The sequence below is a fragment of the Elephas maximus genome, chromosome 5 (genome assembly GCF_024166365.1).
Source record: "Elephas maximus indicus isolate mEleMax1 chromosome 5, mEleMax1 primary haplotype, whole genome shotgun sequence".
Lineage (NCBI taxonomy): Eukaryota > Metazoa > Chordata > Mammalia > Proboscidea > Elephantidae > Elephas > Elephas maximus.
The window spans coordinates 26769730-26789915 of record NC_064823.1 but is presented as its reverse complement, the minus strand read 5'-3'; the positions used below and the strand labels follow the sequence as shown (position 1 = coordinate 26789915).

Here is a 20186-nt window from a genome sequence, read left to right as displayed (position 1 = left end):
TAAAAACAATACACAAGTAGATACATATACTGCATAGGTGTGGGAGAGAGTATGAGTACACACACGTGCATATGTAGGTTTGGCTGTGGACATTTCTATCTACATATTTGCATGTGTTGCATGTATATTCATATATACAATGGAGCACACAGAGGGCACAGTCATGCAAACATCCTAGACATAACCAAACACCTCGTGGGACTGAGTTACTAGACTTGGAAGCTAAGGACCATAGCCTTGGGGTACATCTGGGTCAACTGGCATAACACTGTTCACAAAGACAATGCTCTACATTTGACTTTGGTGAGTACCGTCTAGCTAGGGTCTTAAAAGCTTGCATGTGGCCGTCTAAGATTCAACTATCGGTCTCTTTCCGTCCCGAGCAAAGGAGAGTGAAGAAAACCAAAGACTCAATGGAATAATTAGTCCAAAGGACTAATGGTCCACAGGAACCACACCCTCCACTAGTCTGAGACCAGAAGAACTAGACGATGCCTGGCTACAACTACCGACCACTCTGACCAGGATCATAACAGAAGGTTCTAGTTAGAGTGGGAAAAAATGTAGAACAAAATTCAAATTCATAAAAAAAACAAACAAACAGATTTACTGGTCTGAGAGAGACTGGAGGAACCCCTAAGTCTACGGCCCTTAGAAACCCTTTTAACTTGGAACTGAAGCCATTCCTGGAGATCACCTTTCAACCAAATAATAGACAGGCCTATAAAATAAGACAATAACACATGTGAGGAAAGTGCTCCTTAGAACAATCATCTACATGAGACTAGAAGGGCAACATCTGCCCCAAACTAAAGGTGAGAAGGCAGGATGGGGCAGGAAAATCTGAGGAATGGAAATGGGAAACCAGGGTGGTAATGGGGAGAATGCCGAAACGTTGCAGGGATTGCAACCAATGTTAGGGAACAATTTTGGTATCAACTATTGAATGGGAAAGTAGTTTTCTCTGAAAACCTTCACCTAAAGTACAATTAAAAAAAAATTCACATTGATAAAACAGGAGTTGTGTATGGTGGCAGGAAGGTGTCCAGACACGGATAATATTTATTTGCTGGTCTACATCAGTTATTTGTTCAGCTGTAAAACTTTATAAGCTAAATCGTTTTCCTTCATGAAAATGCTTCCATTAACAGCATCAATGAATTAAACTGATTGAAATGATTAAGCTGAGGCTGCTGCTCCAGCTCAGGATACAGGTCTACACGTGTACACTTTTTTCTCTACAAGTAGCTCTTTCCTTACTAGAAGTTCACTGTCCAGAAAGGTATTTCTATCAGTAGGCCCCCTAGGACTACATTGGTGCCTTAACCTTAGCACCAAAATTTCACAGAAAGGCAAGGAAACATGTTGGTCTGTGAATTTCCATGGGGTACGGCTTACGCCATGCTTTATCCACTGGGGCACGTTAATGGGACTAAGTTTCCTTCAACACTAAAAGGCAATTTTATACTATATAACTTCACGCATTACAACTTTAATGTTATTTCTTACACTGAGCTACAATTAATATCTTTTTTTTAATATTTTTGTATCAGAAGTAAGCACGCCAGTGGGTGCTTTCTCTAACACTTGTGTCAATGCTGCGTCAACTGTCAATTTTGCACAGAAGGATGGTGAAACCGTTGGTTGAAGAACCATGTTTTCCCTAACTTAATCAATGCTCAGAATGATTTTTCTGACAAGTGGCGCAGTGGTTGAGAGCTACGGCTGCTAACCAAAAGGTTGGTGGTTCAAATCCACCAGCCGATCCTTGGAAATCCTATGGGGCAGTTCTGCTCTGTCCTAAAGGGTCGCTAGGAGTTGGAATCAACTCAAAGGCAATGGGTTTGTTTTTTTTGTTTTTAAATAATGTAAACAGCCATGTTGAAAAATTTTTATTTCAATTCAAATGCCATAAGCAGAAAATCTAAACACTTAGAAGCAAAAAAGTTTATATATATTTTAGAAATGTGTATTTTTGGCTGTAACAAAGCAAATAATATCTATGACCAGTTAAAATACTTGGTTTAACTGTCACTAACCTGTCAAAGACTTGGGCAGACACATGAAAGCTGCCTTGAGCCAGCATACATTTATGCTAAGTTGCATGACAATGGTGCAACTACGTCTTAAACAAAATCAGAGTTTATTTGCTGTCAGTAAACCAGGATGAATAAAATTACTACAGTGCGGTTATGTGATCAAAAGCTGTACGCAGTGCAAGACATTAACAGGCACAGACCAGCACTGCAAAACACAGACACACACACAAGCCCTTACACATATGCACACAGACACATGAATGCACACACACACACACCTGCTGCTTTTGGAAGACACTAAGGGAAGAAAAGAGAAGCCAAACTCACATCGCACTGAAACGGCTTTTCTCCAGTGTGCGTTCTCTTGTGCTCATCCAGGCCCCGCTTCTGGCTGAAGGCCTTGTTGCACTCTGAGCACTTGTATGGCTTCTCCTGCAGTCAATCAAAAGAGACCACCGTGAGTGTGAGTCAACTCAGAACCCTCTCATTAAGGTGTGCATGAGGGGATTATATTTAGGTGATAGAAACAGGGTGCAGGGTGTCATGGCAAACTTACAGGAGTGCCAAGAGATATTTTCAATTTTCAGTGAAAACAGTGGACACCTTGCAAACTACTAGCTCAAGGAAGTTCACAAGTTCAGCTTTAAATTCTTTTTCCTTTCGATGTCGTATCTTTGCAAAGCCAGACTTTCAGTGTGTTCAGTGTGTTCTAACCACTTAATAAATTGAATGCTTAGGTATTTATTTTGGCCTATGGACACTTCAAAATTTTACTGAGATACTAAGGGTACCGTGAACCAGGAAAGTTTAGGAACTTCTGATCTAGATAGTGCAAATTGTTTACTGTCTCAGGGGGAACCCTGGGAATGAAAACGTTGGAACTAAATTTTCAACAGATTTTGTGGGGAAGTTTAAAAAGCTAGAGCTCAACAGCAATTCGTGTATTTTCATTTCTATTGCCCATTTTCCCCAGGTAGGGTGTTCTTTTATAAAATCTAAATTCTGTTTTAAAATGAGGCATTTTTATTGCTAGTCACAGACTTTAGAGACAAAAATATCCCAAAAGTAAAAGAAAAAACTGTTGAAGCTCCTTAGCCATCTTTGACACTGGTAATTTAATCGTATCACAATGTTTTTATCTTGAATTTAATTGTGAAATAAACTAACATTACTCCATTAAAATATCTGATCAGTTACTAATTTGTGCATCCACTACAAGATTTCTTTAGAGACACAATAACTCACAATGAGGCTTTTTTTTTTTTTCCTTCGAATATATTTTGTTTTAAATACTTTTTTGGATTGAGGTTAAAAAAAACAAACAAAATTGCCGTGGAGTCAATTCCAACTCATGGCGACCCCACGTGTGTCAGAGTAGAACTGTGCTTCATAGGGTTTTCAATGTCTGATCTTTTTTGGAAATAAGATTGTCATGCCTTTCTTCAAAGGTGCCTCTGGGTGGACTCAAACCTCCGACCTTATGGTTAGCAGATGAGCAGGTTAAAACTGTACCAGCTAGGGACTCCTGGACCGAGGGAGTTATACGTGTATGTTTTTAATTTCATGTTCTGTTGGCAAGTTCTTATATTTATATTATCTCCTTAATATTTTGAAATATGTTGTAATATCCTTCAGACCTACAGGCAGGTATCTAAACAACCAAAAGACACACATGTGCTCACCAGCAAGCTTAAGAAACAAAACGTCACCACTACAGGTGCACCCTCTCTGACTGCAGCTCCCTCCCACCTCCTCAGAGATGACTGCTATCTTGGCGTTCAGCGTTTTCCTGCATTTCTATTTTTACTGAGTATGTATGGACGGATCCTGAAGCAAGACGTAGTATTCTTCCGCTTTTAAGAAACTATGTAAGTGGTGTCATATTGCATGTATTCTTTGGAAACTTCATTTTGTTTGACTCTCAATATTAGCTTTCCGAGCTTTTAGTTCTCACTTTTTTTTTTTTTTACTTTGTGAACAGGTGTAGCTCCTGTTTAGTCATCTTTTCATGCTACATAGCATTGCATTTAATGGATACACCACCATTTACTTATATACATTCTCCAATGACAGCTACGTTTTTCACTCTTACAGATAAAGCTGTTCTGAGCATTCTTGTACATGTGTACCTGGACACACGTGAGGGCCATTCTCTATGGCGTGTATAACTACAAGTGGAATTGCCATCTTCAGCTTTTCTAGAAATGGCCAAATAGCACCATCCGATGAAGGTACCTATTTACACTTCTGCATCGTGTGTTCTTGAAATTCTCTAAGTTTTGAGACTCTCTCATTAGGTCCATGAGAGCATTTTGTCATTGTGAAGTGACCTTTGTCTGTAACCATCTTTTTTTACCTTATAACTTACGTATTCATAATGTAACTATGAAATCTTTATAAAATTAGTATTTTCCTGGTATATCTATCTTTTTTACTTTCAAATGGTCTAATCTTTATGTATTAGGAGTATGTCTTGTAAATGGCATATTCTGAATTTTTTTTAATTCAAACTTAATATCACTTTTTTTTTAAGCTGACAAGTTTTGCCTCTCTGCATTTGTTGTGACTACTGATGTATCTGAATATATTTCTAACATTTTATTTTGTGCACTGCTTTTATCCTGCTTTTCTTCTAAGTAGAGCTTCTACTCCCTGCTGAGAATTTGCATTTCCACCCCCAGATATACTGAATCAGAATCTATATTTGAACAAGATCCCTAGGCAATTCTTATGTATACAGAAAAATACACATAAGATACATAAGAATCACCTGGGAATTTTGTTAAAACGTAGATTCTGATTCAGTATACTGGATGAAAATTCAAATTCTCAGTAGGGTGTCAAACCAGAATGAACTGGTTCTAAGCCCTGCTTCTAAGTTTTTCACACTACATTTTCTTTCAGTTTTGGACTGATCGTTTTTCCCCTGTACTATTTTAGATGTTATGAAATCTACTCTTTTACTGGTTATTTGTATACATTTTTACCATACACATTTTTTAAAAATCTAAAGTTTATCTGTTTTCCTGCCTATTGAATAACACATATACTTACAATGTTCCTCTTTCACATGTTGTGTTAGTAGTATTTTAGTTACCTCTTGATTTTTAATGTCCAATATGGGATCGTTACCATTTTATATAATCAGTGTGGTTTAGCTTTACATACATTTTTAACAACTTCTTTACTTTTTATTCCTTACTCATCTCTCTGAGTCAGAATCAACTCAACAGCAGTGGGCTTGGTTTTTGGGTTATTCCTTACATCTCAGACTTTCCTTCTGATGATTTGTTGGTGGTAAACTGTTTTTATTTGACTGAAAATAACATTCTCATTTGTTGTTGAATGAAAATCCAATCAAATGCATTGTGGACTCATTTTTTTATTCATGTTTCTTAACCCCTTTCCTACTTCCACCTCTGTGTTACACTCTACGCAATTTCTTTAGAACGAGATCATCAATTCTCTTTTCAGCTGTGAATAGGTTGCTATTTAATAGGACCATCTGAGTTTTCAATTTGGGAAGTTTTATTCCACTTTTCTACTTCTGCTTAGTTTTTTGTTACAATCATTTTTTAATCCATGTTGTGTAACCCTTTTAAAAAATATTCTAGGCATTTTTATAACTTTCGTTATCTGATAAACCATTAGTTCTACAAGTTGTCGTTTCTCCTGTCTCCTTCTCACTGCTCTTGTTTCCTTGTGCGTTTTTGGAATTTGGAACAGTGAGCTCATGTTTAGTGGTCTTCATCTGTGAAAATCCCGTGACCCCCAAGGCTGAGGGTAAGTCCCTCTGGACAGGATTTGTGTTTGCTTCTGCCAGGCACTCTGGGATGGTATCAATCAAAATCGTTTTATTCCTTGCCTTAAGGTTTTCTACTCAGGCAAGTATTTTAAGTCTGAACTCCAAGCACGCTGGACAGAAGGATTGTAGTTACAAACTCTAATAACTCTTTACCCAGTCAGCAACTACTCCAAGTTAAATGTCCCAAGTATCTCCCACTGCCAAAGGTAGATTTTTTTTTTCTAGTCTCTGATTTCATTTTGACAATAGCCTTTCTAGGATTCCAGCGTTATCATGGCACGTGATTCCATCTCACCCTCTAACCTGAGCCCAAAGCTTGTCTCCTTTTCTCTGTCAATGTTAAAAGCCAAATCTTGAGTTTACTGAAACTAGTAAACCCCCTGCAAGGTACCACAGCCTCACTCTGGTTTTGAGATCCATTTTTTTTTTTGTTGGACCCTGGGACTACCATTACTTTTTAACAAGTTCAAATACTTTGTTTGTTTTACTTTATCCGACATTGAAAAGCGTTTCCTTACACAGTCTCTTCTCCAGGATGCAAAAATCTACAATGTTGCCAAAAACAGTCACCATATGTATAATTTTAAAGATGTAAAAAATATATTTTAAATGAATGTTCAGAGCCTTCAGAAAAAAATTTACTGCACTCTCTTTTCAGTCCAGCAAACACGAAGTGTCTTTAGTGCTTTTTTCCTTCTACTCTGAATAAATACAATTCTTTTCACATATGGTATTACCTTTGATACCTATTTTTGAAAAGAAAAACTTGAAAAGGAAAATGCAGTTCTAAGTATTTGGATCAGAAATTGCTTGGACTTGCTGTGACTGCTTATTAAGGCTTTTATTATATCCAAATGTTTTACTTATATTTATATTTTAAAAATATCTAAAATATATTGATATGATTTATATAAAAAGAAAAAAACGGGAGCTTTTCTCTCTATACTTGAGTTGTAAGAACAGGTCTTGTGAAAAAATGAGATGGACACCCCTGAGGCAGCTGCCAGTGACAGGTGAGGGCTGGCAGGGAACACCATAAGACAGGACCAGCTACCTAGGTGCTGCCTACAAGCCTCATGGAAGAGAAGGCAGTGAACATCAATGTCTGAACACCACTGATTAAGAACATCCCTTTTACCTTTCCCTGAACTTCCTCTTAGGAGATACTATCTGGGTAAACATTCTCTATATTGCCCCTAAGGATTCTTAGAGAGTGGTTCCCAGTCCATATATTAAGGTACTCGTTGGAAAGGAGGACTTTGCAGTTATCACAACAAGTTAGAAAACCCAAATATGTTTAAGTATTAAGCACTGGTTTTAGGCTGAATAAATTAAGTTCTTACACACACACACACACACACATTTACTCGCATACATATTGATACTTGATTGATTCAATATACTTCATTTACAAATGTTACTGATTTTACCTTTACTTATTTATTTTCTCCTTCAACAGACACTAAAAGTACAACAACCATTATGTGTGGACTGGCAAGATGGTAGGGGGGAGCTAGTGGTGAGAAATTTATAATGCTAAAAAAGTTTCCTCCAATTCAAAAAGTTTGAGAATCACAGTTCAAAGATGGACTCATTTGAGTAGCTTCTGATCTGCATAGGTTTCCTCTCTTCTATCAAAAACTATTTGAAGCCAGAGATTCCCTTTGATTCTACCCTAAGAGAAGCTCACAAGGGACCCCAGAGTCACATTTCACAGAAGTCTAGAAAGAGTCTCTGAGTCCACAGGACATAACTAAGCTTAGTAAGGAGAAGATGGGTTTGCCCTTCAAACGTCTGCCTCTGCTCTTCACCCCTAGATCTTAAACATCTACACTATTCCTGAAAATATCCCAAGAAGGGATATACTTCCTTACAGATATTGATCAGGCTGTCTTAGTGTGTTCCTTGAAGGGAACTCTAATGCCCACGCTTAAAAGGGATTCCAACTCATTCCCGTCAACTGGACTAATATTGACTTTGGTGCTTCTGTTCTACCTCCAGTTTACTGGTTAATGCCTGGGCCTTAAAACCTTGCAAGTGGCCATCCAAGGTACAATAATTGGCCTCTATTCACAGGCAGCACCAGAAAAAGGAGGGTCAGGAAGTGGTGTAGGAAATGGAATATGTGTCCAATCACCTCCATGAACAACTGCCTCCTTTGCCATGAGGCCAGAGGAACTAGATGGTGCTAACGTTTAGATCAAGCATTCTATAGAAGAATGCTGATCAACAGGGGCAAAACAGAATTTTTAATTTTAATCCAAAACAGAATTTTTAATTCTCATGTAATCCACATTTTCTGTAGCCATTGAGGTTGAATGATACCCCAAAGCTATTTCCTTGAGGAAATCTTTAAAACTTGAACCAAAACTATCCTTTGAAGTCATCTTTGAATTAAATAATAGTTTAGCCTAATTAGAAAAAACACCTGCATTAAGTGTTATATTCTTTTAAAGAATTTTCTGTACGTGATCAAACTGACAACAGCAATTCAAAAGCCTAGATAAGAAGCTTAGGGAGGCAGTGAGTTTGTTAATGATGGTGAAATAGTTTGGAAAAGGTTGAGTAAGGTGACACAGCTTGAAAAATGTAGCCAGAGTCACTGAATTGTACACGTAGAAATTGTTGAAGTGGTGCATATTTTGTGTATATGTATTTTTTAAATAAAGGACTCCAACTTATAGTGAAACATCATCAAAGTAAGTGTTAGAGAATTCCTTCTCCTGTAAACAGCTCCTATACCAGAGGCAGAGTCAGGAAGTCATAGGTCACTCACCTGAAAAGTTAAGACAATGAAATGAACTGTGATAGGAGAAAATACAAATATTTTCTTTTTCAGGAAGGAAAACTTTACCCCTTCCTCACTAATTTCTTCTCATTATCCCATATAAGCCATATTGAGGAAAATACTAACCTTCACATGGTAAATACAGTAGGATAGAAAGACAGAGGCCTAGACAGTAGGCTGAGTGGCACAGGGTTGATATAAGGGAGACCTCTACTCCTGGTCCTGTCACTTTCTCTGACATTTGTGAAAAATTCTTTATTGCCCTAGAGCATTCCTGAGGGTACTTAGTCCTAACTTTCCAGTCTGGATGCACCCATGCATGTGTTAAAGGGAGAAGCAAACTTGCATTTCTAACTTTCACTGGCTATCTACTACCATGAGGCTCCCTGTGAATGATGGTAGTTAGGGCAGTTACACGGTGGTCGACGCAGCAAGGGACCATGTGGCCAAGAACACTCTGGAAGCTACAACAGGCTTTGACTTCCTACCGTTAAGTTATATAGCAAAGCTGAGACTGCGCTAACTACAACTTTCCCAAGGACACATTGGAAAACAATCTGTAGGCCTGTGTGGCTGGAATGTGTAAGCATGTTCAGACACCACTGGATTTGCAAATGTCTCACCACCCCTTTCTCTCATAAGAACTCATATAAAACCATCATTTTAGCATTAATCATATCTTAACTTCATTACTTTTCTTCCTCTTTCATTCCATTACAAAATCTGTATTATGGGCACAAAATCTGACTCAATAAACTATTATGAAAACCATTTATAACACTGTTTCAGAGTGAAATATGTACAATAAATTCAAAAAGTATACATTTCAATTCATTAGCTGGATTTAACTAGAGACTAAATTATTAGGTTCTTGATGAATTTTGTTTTGGAATGATTAAATAGTTTAACTAGCAAACAGCCTGTCCTTTGTCACCCTAACTCAGGGACCATTACTAAGTGGAGGCAATTTACTTGTCAGTTAAACTGTGCACTCTATCAAAGACAGAATTAGCCAGGAGTTTTATCAGTTAGCTTTAATTAAACAATACTTGGCAGAATTCATTCAAAAGGCAGGGTTTACAGAGCACTACAGCTCGTACCTTGTGATGTTGCTAACAGAAAGTCTTATTTCTGTGCTGTCAATGGTCATCTACCCAAAAGAACAATCATTTCAAATTTTATACTTTTTTGCCAACATAAACTGAATTAATAAAACTGAACATCATTTGAGAGGGCCCTACAGAAACAGAGTTACTTTTTAGGTGAGTCTTAGAGAGATCTTAACGTTGAAGCCCTTTGAAATAAAAATTTATTAGAGACTTCCTTTTAGTTTCGCTGAGGATTGCTTGCCTCGAGGTGAAGAAGCTCTCTCCCCGTTGTTAAACCTTGGGTGAAACACGCGATGGACAGCTTTTCTTGGTTTGTCTTGCTCAAAGCTTGTAATAAAGCCACAGTGTCTGCGCTGATAAAGAAATAACTTCCATGTGAGCAACTTGGATATCAAATACGATCTGAGAGAAGAAATTCACTAAAGAGGAATCAGATGTGGAAGTGAATCTTGTTCTCACTCTCTCTCACATACACATACACACACGCACAAACAAAAGTGTCTTAGGATATCAAAGTTATCTTCTGTTTCAAATTAATTTCATTTGATTACTTTCTCCAGACTAAAGTATTTTAGAGTTATTAATGTTTACCCTATCGCAGGGCAGAAAAAGGATGGCTTTTTATCAATCATTTTCTATTTCTAATTTTCAAAGAAAGTCAAAAACTTCATCAAGATTTGATGTGAATTTATTAAATATAAAATTTCTAAACAAATGTTATAAGTTAGTTACCTTTTTCCTTGGATGTTAGAAACGGCAGCTGATCTGTTGGGCACACTACCAAGTATGGTAAAATAGGGAACCTGTACTAACGGGGCTGAATTAGATTTTCTAAAGGAATTTGGCCAAAGTCATTTAACCTTCAGAGTTGCTCATCTGCAAAATGTCTCACTAGTTTCCAAAGTGAAATATGGAGCCTCAAGAGTAAGAAAAGATCACACGTAGCTAGTCTTAGACCCTTTCTAGATTGTGCCCTGGTATAAAGCAAGATCCATGAGCCAAACCATCCTTAGACAAGGCATAGAGCAGGCTACAACCTCCACTATGGTCTAGAGCAACCTGTGTCAGTCACAGTACCACTGACATTTGAGGCCAGATAATTCTTTGGTGTGGGAGCTGTCCTGTGCACCTACTAGATGCCAATAGCACTTCCCTCCCTGCCCCTGCTGCCATTTATGACAACACAAAGTATCTCCTGATGTTGCTGAATGTCCCCTGGCGGACAAAATCACAGAAGCTCTCAGAACAGTGCTTTTTAAACTATCTGTAGTGAAAAATCATGTTTTTTCAAGTCTGTTGTAGAATGAGTTTTGTTAAAATATGATAAAAATGCATTAATAGAAAACGATCATGCCCTTGGCTATAGGAGCAACACCAAAATAAAAGCTTCTAGACACTTACAATTCTATCTCATCACAGACCAGTAACAAACAGCTTGTGGGCTGGCGCTGCTCTGCACACCACACTTTGAATAGCATTGGTCTTGAATAAAAAAGTCATCGATCACAGGATGCCCATGATTCAATTTTATTACCATCTAGGCGAACAAGTTCTATAATATACCTTATTTAAATGATACCTACAACCAAGATTACACCTAAACCCTGAACTAACATGCCATTTTAATTATGTACTTAAAAACTCAAATTTTATGGTTAGGTGTTGTGAGGAGGTTATAAATGGAAGAAGAGCTAATAATTGCTGAACCTGGGCGAGGGTACATGGGAATTAATTCATTATCCTGGGCTCTCTACTTCCATTGGTTTAAAATTTGTCCATAAAAAAATCACTTTCATGAAATTCTAAAACTCGAAACATGACCATTCTCCGAGTTCTACTTCAAAGACCTTGTCTTTCTATAACTAGGGTGGCTATTTTCAATATCAGGAAGATGGATCACGTAAACATCAAATGATCTCAAAAGTCAGAGATGCTGTCTTGCAAACCTGCTCAGAGACAACCCAGTGCCCCACTAACTGGACCCTCTGTCAGCCACAGAAACACAGCCTGATGAGCAGTAGATTCCCGAAAGCCAACTCCACACTCTCCCTACCCAGCATGCTCAGGCTGTTTACTCAGATACATGTGAGGAGCAAAGTGCTTCTTGTACTCTTGTATAATGGGGTCATCTATATAATTGGGTCAACATCTGTACATCTGTGGTATTTAACACAAGTGATCCTCCAAGAATAAGAGAAAGAGCTATAGCAGTGTCCTGCAGAGGCCCTGACCACTGGCCAGAGGTCAGGATTCACGTGTGCTCTTCAGGCTGGCAGAGACTACGAAGCCCATACAAATAGATCCAGATTCCTCCACGGTCCTAGGTATAAGCTAGTAAGGTATAAGCTTAGTAAGACTGGCTGTATCACCAAAAGATGACTGCCCAGTTCTATAAAACTTCAAATTTGCAACAAAATTGCAGGTGAAATTTAGAGGTCTTGAAAGTGTGCCCCCATGGGTTTCTATTACACACAGCTAAGGAGGCAGCTATATGGCCCACAGTACAGCATGCCATATATCTAATGGTTCCTCTTAATGGCCCTCTTTCTGACACTGCATGTGCCACCAGCTGCACACAATCAAAATGCACTGAGTTTCCCTCTAACGAGCAGCCTTTTCCTAGAAAACTTCTTTTACAGATGTTTATAGCTTTGTGGCTTTTTATTCACCATCTTATTTTTATAGCCAGTGTGATCTTTCAACACATTTCAAAACACACCCATGGCCTAGTAAACAATGCACCTAAAAATTATAACTCTTAGGGAAGCCTACAGAAAGCTCTGAAAGTATTGAAAGCAGGTCTCTACATAACACAGCTGTAATTGGTTTTGCATTGTAGCTAATGGAAAACATACTTGGTATAAACTAGGAAAATGAATTGCACAATCCACATATTAAAAAAAACTAAAAATAATCACAGTAATAGAATATAATTTTTACAGTCAAATGTTGTGCACACACTTTAAATAGAAACAAGGAAGCAGCCAGATCCTTTTTAATTAATCCATTCTTGAGGCCCAAACACTAACACGGGCAAGCAAAATGGCCGGCCAGCCAGAAAGTCTCATCACTTGTACAGAAGTGATAGAAGAGCTTGTTTGGCAGAAAGCAAGCACACAATCATCCAAACTAGTTTAAAAACTTTATTTTCCAGAGGCTACAGGGGTGATTCAAACGAGTCCATTTGGAATAATGAGGCAAAACCAAATTAAATTTTTTTCTCATAGTCTCTTAACTTCTAGCCCATCAGATTTCAAACCTGGCTGCATATCTAATCACCCGGGAACCTTTTTATAAATACTGATGTCTGAGCCCCAAACCCAGAGAGCCTGGTTAATTGGTCTGGGCTGGGGCCAACATTGGCAGTTTTAGAAGTTCCAGAAGTGCTTCCACTGTGCAGCCAGTCCACTATCCTCTGAAGGCATAATGATAACAATAATAATCGTCACAACAGCGGAAGCAGCAATAGTAACAACTACTACACTGACCACCACACCACCACTTGTGCTCTCCGGCCACTGCTGCCATATTTCACCAGGGTACCTACTTTGTGCTGACTGGCAAAGTGATAGGGACTTTTAGGCATTTTTTTTTCCCCCATTTAATTGTTAAGCTCTGCTGCAAATTTGGTATGGTTATTTTCACTTTCCAGATGAAGAAACATTAGTTTAAAAATACAACCAAGGTTACACATTCTATGGGTAGAGAGGACAGAACTCAAAATAAGTCACTCTTACTCCAACGCCCGGAGTCCCTGGGTGGCACCAAATGGTTAAGCACTTGACTACTAGTGGAAAGGTGGGCAGTTCGAACCCTCTGAGAGGCACCTCAGAAGTAAGGGCTGGTGATCTGTTTCTGAAAGGTCACAACCTTGAAAGCCCTATGGAGTAGTCCTATTCTGCAGGCGCGGGATTCCACCATGAGGTGGAATCGACTTGATGGCAACTAACAACGACAATGACAACTCCGAGGCCAGTGTCTGTTTTGACCATGCTGGCTTCCAACCCCTGCTGATTTCCTTTTCTCCTTCGTTGTTGGCAGCAGCCTGATTCTGTTTTGGGTGTTCAGCCTCTGCCTGGTCAAGCACTCTGGAAGAGGCCGTTCCCCAATCCAGCCAAGAGGGTAAATCCTGATCAGGTTAAGTCTTAGACCTCAAACTTGTCTGCACGCTGCAATCTCCCGGGGAATTTTAAAAAATGCAGATGCCTGTTTCCCATCCTCCAGAGTTTGTGATTTCATTATTCTGGGGTATGGCTTGGGCTTTGACATTTTTAAAGGATCCCTAGGTGATCCTGGTATGCAGACATATTTGGGGACCACTGGGCTACATCAATGATATTAACTCCATTTTCCTTACAGTGATGGGCTTAGACTTCAGCGCGTGACCAGCTTGTGATTACTGAGGAGAGATGATAGTCTATGGGGGATTCTGGAAAAGGCCTCTTCTGCCTGTTGATGCAGACTGTGTCCGGAAGTGATGTGTGAGCATCTACAGCCACGTGGCAAGCATGCAGGGAGCTGGCTGAGGACGGCAGGAAAGATGAGAGGAACCTGGAGACTTTGTTGAGGAAACTGAAGACCTTGTTGAGTGGCTGCATTCACCAAAGGATTTGCCCTATCTCTGAAATTCTTGTTTTGTGACTGACTAAATATCCTTATCACTTAAGGCCCTTTGAGTGGGGTTTCCAGGTACATTCTACTGTGTAGTGGTCCCATCGCTCACGCCATATTCTGATGGCCCTACTCCAGTGATAAGGAATACATCTAGCTCAGACAGGAGCAAAATAATATGACAATGGAAAATAAAATTCAAAATCAATGCCTGGCTATTGAAAATGATAATCTACAACATGGTTTAAGAATGGCAGTTCTAAAAATGGGAGCAAGTGTTCTTTTGGACAGCAGTGTTTCTCTTAAATACATGAAGAAAGTTATAAAGGGAGCTGAAGATATATTTGCTGATAATCACTCTGAGAACAATGTGAGGCTTATGCATTGTAAAGAGTGTTCTTTGTAATCCTTGCAAGAAAAAAAGTGCTGATTAAGTCAAAGAGTGTTATTATTTAAATTAGGTACAAAGGAAACTACTTCTTTCCTGTGTCAAACCCATTGCCGCCCTGTTGATTCCGACTCAGAGCAACTCTACAGGACAGAGTAGGGAACCACCACTGCCCCATGTGGTTCCCAAGGAGCGCCTGGTAGATTCGAACTGCCGACCTTTTAGTTAGCAGCTGTAGCTCTTAACCACTACACCACCAGGGTTTCCTCCTTCCTGTGTAGTTACTAATTATTTAGATTTTAAAAAAATTATAAAAGAAAAATAATTATATCAATAAGAAAATTTTATTACAAGAAAAAAAGTTATGCCCACCATATTAAAAATTTCAAACCAAACTTTGAGATAAAAATGCAAATTACAATGGAAATATAAGGGATTTAAGAAAATATAGGGAGAATATCATTGGAAATATAGAGGGTTTATGGAAAAGATAAAGCACACACACACACACACACACACACACAGATATACATATACAGGTAGTACCAACTTACAACATATTCAAGTTGCGAGGAACCACATTTATGACCTTCCTTTTTTTTTTTTTTTTACATTGTACGTTGTGGTGTGTAATTTGCTGATGTTATCATTCTCATGCCAGCCCCAAAAGACAAATAAAGATTGGATTTATAAAAAAGATACTGATAACAAAAGGCAATAATAATGAAAACTAAAAAAAAAAAATGAGGTATTTGACTTACGTCAGAACCGGCTTAGGGCAGAGTCATTGGAATGAAACCCCTTCAAAGCTTGGGACTACCTATATCTAATCTCCTAGACAAAAATGTTGAGTTTCAGATAACAGTCAGAATGGAAGCTAACTATGAAAACAATAAAGTGTGAGAGGACAGCTAATATAATTTCATTGCTCTCTTTTCATGTATTGTCTTCTGTTATGAATTGAATTGTGTCTTCCCAGAAAATATGCTGAAGTCCTAACCTCAGTACCTGTGAATGTGACTTTATTTGGAAATAGGTTCTTTCTCTGAGGATGTTATCAGTTAAGTTGGTGAGGTCATACAGGAGTTGGGTGGGCCCTAATCCCTTCTGAGTGGCGTCTTATGAAAGGGGAGAATGGACATGGAGACAGAGTCACGCAGGGGGAAGACACGTGCCATGCAAAGATGCATCTAAAGGCCAAGGAAGACAAGCAACAGCCAGCCCTACCACAGTTTTGGAAGAGATAAGGAAGGATCTTCCCCTAGAGCAGAAAGAGAGAGCATGGCCCCATGGACATCCTGAATTCAGACTTCTAGCCACCAAAACTGTGAGACAATAAATCTCTGTTCTTTAAATTCACCCACTTTGTGGTGTTTTGTTATGGCAGCCCTAGGAAACCAAGACATCACCATCACTTTTGTTTGTTACATCTTAAAAATTAGCTAATGAATATCAAACTAAATACTGCAATCTTAAGATAATCTAAACATTTTTTTCATGCTCCAGAGAGCTTCAACTACCAGTGGAATGCTCCTTACAAATTTAGTCTCAGACACAAAAGACAAACTTAGGAAGAAAGGATATTAGCTACTTCCTCTAAAAACAGCCCTTCCCGTGTCTGAACTAATATTTTTGGGTTAAATAAGCAAATAATTTAAATGTTTCAAGCTATAGTTACAAGTGATCTTACAACAATTAAAATAATTCCCGTGACTAGATGATGTAATTGAGGGTTAATTCATTAGCAAAATTCTCCATTGAGTATTCATACAGACACTGTATTCAGAATTGCGGGAAAGGTAAAAACATTTAAGACATGGTCCTTGCCCTCAAGAAGATCGCAATAGATTGGCAAAGAAAAGACAGGGCAGAAGGAATAGATGGAACCGAGGTGTACTTGTCCATCAACCTTCAGCTTTTGTGTTACACAGTTTGAAGTATGGTATATGGCTTTACTAAAATATCCTTGTTGATTTTGGGGGCATCACATAGGAATACAGGGAATGATGTGAAAATGAGAAGTCAATGTAGTCACAGCCTCTTTCATTTAAGAGGCATATCTAACTAGTTCACAGAGAAATGAATTAATTCAACTTGCCTACTTCCAAAAATAATAACCCTACTTTCTGACACATGTGAGAGTAGAAACTGTAATCCATCTCTGAATAAAACCATAAAGTTTATTCAGAAGTCTGTGGGAGAAAGAAATTATGTAAATGCAAAGCATTAGTAAAGGGGTATCTAATTCTAAAGAAATAACATACTTATCCTGTTACACAACTTTGAAAATAATAAGAACGCGGCAGAAAGGTGCTATCACACATGCAGCTAATTCACCCACTGCCAACACTGCGTTAACTGCAGCCAAGTTAATGTCAACAGGTGAGACAAAACCATCAAGCAGTGAGTAGAAGTCAGAGGAAATCATATCATCGATATAAATTATGTCTCTGAGTCAACACACTGCACAGATGGCAGGGAACTAGGAGCATAAACCTGTGCCTTTCAGACCTCAAAAATGCTGAAAAAAAAACAGCCTGTCTGTTTGCACAGGTGAAGATCCCACAGTTGACCTGGCAGAGATGTTGCTAGATTTGAATTTGTTCAAAAGTCATAAGATGTTTTGACAAAAAGCCTGTCAGCCTAAAATGTTAAAAAAAATAAAAGAAGAAGAAGAAGAAGAAAAAGGTACAACAGGGGTACTTTAATACATGGACAAATTTTTATTTTCCAAATTTGAATCTTATTAGTATTCCTAAATCCCCAAAGTAACTGAAGAACATTATTTTTATTTAGAATATTAGCATCTTTAATTTTTACCCTTTCATTTGATACAATTTTTCTGAAGTAAATTTGAGCTCAATCTTCTTTCACAAAGGGATGATCATTTGTGGAAGCTTTCTGTAATCTCTGGTGCTGCTACACAGATGCCAGCAAGCCAGTGTATATACCACACATCTTCTGTAAAACACCATTCCACACTCAGAATAAAATGACCTACCATCATCAACAGTACCCAGTAACGAATCAGCTTTCACTTATTTTTTTAATAGGCAGTGGTACTTTTTAGTTACTAGCTTTTAGTTAGTTGTTTTGGGTTCAGTGTTTTCCTTAAGAAGGAATCCTTTATAAATTTATTTCAAGACTCATGACCAATCGCCCTAGTTTGTCCAGGAGGTCTCTGAAAGTCCTGCATCCTAGGAAGCCCCTCCGTCTGGGGCAAACCAGGAGGATTTTAGCTATCTTCAAAGAATATCATATTCTAATTCTTATCCAAGAATTTAAACTAAGTAACAAACAGGCTTAAAACTTCAGATTTTAAAAATCACTTGTTTTTTCAAGTACAAAGGTCCATAGGTTTAAAGTCGTTTAAACAATTGAAAGCATATGTTCTTCAACAATGCCCCTTTTCTCATTCTCAAAAAGTTAGCAATCACTGACGATATAACACACGAACCGTTTTCAAACATTTCTTCATTCCTGGCCACCTCCCCAGGAGTTGCAAACATTCATTAAAAAAAAAAAAGATGCAATCCTATCTCTATCAATTTGGAGTCCATGGGTGGTGCAAATGGTTAACACATTCACTGCTAACGGAAAGGTTGAAGGTTCAAGTCCACCCGGAGGTGCCTCAGAAGAAAGATTTAGTGATTTACTTCTGAAAAATTTGCCATTGAAACCCCATGTAGCACAGCTCTACTCTGACACACATGGGGTCACCATTAGTTGGAACAGACTCGAGGGCAACTGGCACTGGTTTATCAATTTAGAAAACACAATTCTATCTTTGTTCAGGAACAATTCCTATTCCGAGCTATCAATTTAAAACTAAGTGAGTAGATCACAATGCAATGATGCAAACTGCAGAGAGGAATAAAAAAGAAACCAAATGAATTATAAGAAACTCAATTATGATCACTCAGTTTTATAAACTAAGAAAAGCAAATCCAATACCCCCTATCATATTTAGAGGAAGATAATTTTGAGCCAGTTCCTGTATTTAACATCACCTCCGGAACTCAGGAATGACTGCCCATTGTAATGCCCCATTTAGAAACCATCCAGGAAACTGTATGCATCATCTCTACAAATTCACACAACTTTCACTTGATAGGGCAATGTACTAAGTAGAATAGATTCTGCTAACACACACACACACACACAAAAAAAAACTTCCTCTCCCATGGTCTCTTATCCCAATGTTCCCAATGTATAAATAGTCATAGCCTATAATGCCCCTGGCAGGATGAATCAGTTACCCCAGGAAAAGTGCTGACAAGATTTTTGTATAAACAGGTCTTTCATATAAAAAGACTAGTTCCCCATTGAGAAAAAGAGTGGCTTCACATCATAGCTAGCATTAGTTAAGAATGCAAGAAGGACATGGATGAGGGATGTAAGAAGGGCAAGGTTTCAGGTGGAAGTGTCAAGTTTTTACTTTGGCCATACAAAATGCTTTTTCTTCCTTAAGAAGGCATTTTGTTTTGTTATTTAAGAAAAAATGCCTTGACAGAGAGAGGTACTTATGAAGTGTAAAGATACTCAGAAATTGTCTAACTCATTCCCTGGATATATTAGATAAAATACAAGACTCTAAACTGAGGCATTTTCCTTGTTTTTACTAAGTTCCAGGACATATAGAACCTAACAGAATCACAGATCTCAATTTGCACACAGAGAATGTTTTATTGTTTTAGTTCTCCACAGTCATTCTTTGGTTTAGGTGTACCAGCCCCTTTACAAGTATGCTAACTTGTAGGAAAAGAACTTCCAGTGTAGAAGGTGGAGCCAACATGGTGCTATGGACAGAAGAACCACGCTGTCGCTCTGCAACAAAGACCCAAAAAACTAAGTAAAACAGATACAAACATCAATCCTGGAACTCTAAGCATTAAATGATAGGATGAAGAACTAGATCAAGCACCGAATGGAAGAAGCAACTGATCAACAACATTAGACAACAACCTGCATCTAGGACACTGGACAGCATCAGCCAGATACCAATGTAGGTAATGAACTTTCAAGGATAAAACAAACTAAAAGATTTACTACAGAGAATCAGAGACTTCAATCTGTAAATGACAACAACATCATAAAAATAAAAGGGGAAATAAACACTGTAGGTATAGAACTTTCAAATGGAGAGGAAGTCAAGCCAATATCAAGCAATAAAAGACTGGTTCAAACTTAGGAATACAGGGGTAAATTTCAAGGTAATCACAAAGAAACCTAGCCAACAAAACAAGAGAAAACATAAAGTCTCAGTAAACACACAAGAAAGAAATGAAAAGAAATTTCGCAAACGAAAGGAATTCAGCATGACAGAGAAAAGTGGAACAAAGAAAACATCAGCATCACAAAAAAAAAGCACTACAAAATGACAGCAAAAAACTCACACTTATTAATAATCACATTGAACATAAATGGTTTAAATGTACCCAGAAAC

At 38.2% G+C, this 20186-nt stretch overlaps 1 protein-coding gene across 9 annotated transcripts in view; it reads right to left on the bottom strand.

Moving 5' to 3' along the window:
- The window catches only part of PRDM5 (PR/SET domain 5), a 450522-nt gene that overhangs the window by 172448 nt on the left and 257888 nt on the right, over positions 1 to 20186 (bottom strand). For 5 of the 9 annotated variants that reach the window (XM_049885411.1, XM_049885410.1, XM_049885418.1 and 2 more), the window contains one exon: positions 2367 to 2471. The exons of 2 other annotated variants lie outside the window; for them this stretch is intronic. In XM_049885411.1, coding sequence (XP_049741368.1) covers positions 2367 to 2471 — 105 coding nt within the window. Of the gene's footprint in view, positions 1 to 2366; positions 2472 to 7636; positions 10095 to 20186 lie in introns of all 9 variants that reach the window. 2 more of the 9 variants (XM_049885413.1, XR_007517600.1) reach the window with 2 other exon arrangements.